At 37.2% G+C, this 2,053-nt stretch overlaps 1 protein-coding gene across 1 annotated transcript; it reads left to right on the forward strand.

Moving 5' to 3' along the window:
- The first annotated feature begins 652 nt into the window (after positions 1-652).
- Positions 653-1,446, forward strand: LOC113273468 (heavy metal-associated isoprenylated plant protein 39-like). The gene has a single exon (XM_026523175.1). It carries the CDS (start codon positions 864-866, stop codon positions 1,272-1,274), a length of 411 nt encoding a protein of 136 aa, XP_026378960.1. The 5' UTR covers positions 653-863; the 3' UTR covers positions 1,275-1,446.
- The last annotated feature ends 607 nt before the right edge of the window (positions 1,447-2,053 follow it).

The following is a 2,053-nucleotide window of genomic DNA, read 5'->3' on the forward strand; positions in this document are numbered from 1 at the left end:
TTTCCCTCATTGATCGTGGCCCTCTTCCCTCGTTGAGCGGTGACGCTTACCATTCAACGTGGGGCTCCAATGAGTTAAGATTTTAAAGAAGTTAGATTAACTTCTAAAAGGGAAATTTGTTTTATTTTTTCCCGACTGAATACCAAGAGCAAGAATAACAAGGATCGGTAGACGTAGATCTAGTATATTTATCTCTTGAATTTTGTATGTTCAAAGAAATTGCATTGCACAAAAAACTAGCACCTTCAAAGTCTTGACATAGTAAATTGGATCTTGGGTGGACCTGCACAGGGGCATGTCTAGTCTACTGAAGTAATTATGTTGCAGGAGCAGGCCCATATCTGTCCCGAATGGCAAAAAAAATCAAGAAACAAAAGAAAAAGGCAATCATGATACAGTGGAATGCGACAGTGTAAATTTAAGGAAAAACCTGGGAAAAGGATAATTTACATTGACAATGGTGCGAGGTCAAGTGTGGTAATTTTGAGCACAATGTAGTCAATAGAAGGAGAACAATTACCCAGTCAAAGTCAACCAGCCGTCTCAAATCTCTTTAATGGATAGTGTAGTGCTGTCCACCACTCGTGTTCCTTCTTCGAAACACTTTAAAAAAGCTTCAATCATACTTCACAGTATAGGCACCTTACAACCCTGTATATAAACCCCATTCAGTCTTATCTCATTTGGCATCCATCAATCCAACCTTCACCTTCCTCCTACAATTCTCTTTTATTTTCTCTCACTCTCTTTGCAATTCTTTGACACTCAATTTGTTCTTTAAAACATCATTAGTGCCACTAATAAACTCTGAAGTACTGGTGTAATATACTAATAACAGTACTCGATCAATTTTCAGAAGAACAATGCAGAAGATTATATTGTCCCTTGATCTACATGACGGCAGAGGCAAACAGAAAGTCATGAAATCAGTTTCTGGACTTTCAGGGGTTGATTCAGTATCGATAGATATGAAAGACAAGAAATTGACATTAATTGGAGATGTTGATGCACTACTTGTTGTAAAGAAACTCAGAAGGCATTGTCACACAACAATAGTTTCAGTTGGGCCAGCAAAAGAACCAGAAAAGAAGAAGGAAGAACCAAAGAAGGAGGAACCGAAGAAAGTAGAACCCAAGAAAGAGGAACCAAGGAAAGTCACTAATGATCCGGTAGTTGATTATGTTAATGCTTATAAAGCATATAATCCTCATATGACTACACATTATTTTGTTCAGAGTGCTGAAGAAAATCCAAATGCTTGTGTTATTTGCTAGATGAATTTCATTTCATTGACTTTTAGATCCCTGCTCGATTTCATTGAAGAATACTAACATTTGCACAATTGAACTTAATTTTTCTTGCACAATTGAACTTAATGTTTAAGAGGAAATAATATGTACTGTACTTATATGCTATTTGGAAATCAAAATGAAAGGCATTGTTCTATTATTTTCCCATTATGAGTGCCCAAAATGACCCCCATTTTAACTGCATGTTTAGCCATGGTTAAATCCACTTTTTTCCATCTAAAAGTCTTGTTAATACTCATCCCCCATAGACCGTACATATTGTTCATACACACAAAAAAGCTGAATGACCTTGTCTTGGCAAATCGAATTACCGATAAGAAAGATATTTTCTTCTTCTCTGTTTATCAGATTTCGACCCAGCTGTGCTGAACCTTTAGACCAGCCTAGCTAGACATACCATGGGGATTGATTATACTCTGCATCTTATGTACAAGAACTTTGTAACAACAACCCCAAAAATCGATTGATGTTTAGAACAAAACTCAGCTAAAGATATTTACGGAGTTTCAAATGGGCTTACTACATGAAAAGCCTTGAATGCATTCTTGGGCACCATTTGGCTACTGTTCGGGGATTATGCCATCTGGGATGGTGAGAAGTAGGGGTGAGCATAGGCCGGTATCTCAGCTACTAGATCTGCTAATGAAGCAAGAGCATTTGATGTGAACACCTCAAATTGCTATGTATTCACTCCATCATACCTTTTTAATCGATTTCATTGAAGAATAATGTTGTCATCTCAC

Source organism: Papaver somniferum, chromosome 4, assembly GCF_003573695.1.
Source record: "Papaver somniferum cultivar HN1 chromosome 4, ASM357369v1, whole genome shotgun sequence".
NCBI classification, from domain to species: Eukaryota; Viridiplantae; Streptophyta; class Magnoliopsida; order Ranunculales; family Papaveraceae; genus Papaver; species Papaver somniferum.

Bases quoted from the DNA above. Each gene is read 5' to 3' on its own strand.
- LOC113273468 (XM_026523175.1), top strand. From the start codon at position 864: ATGCAGAAGATTATATTGTCCCTTGATCTACATGACGGCAGAGGCAAA.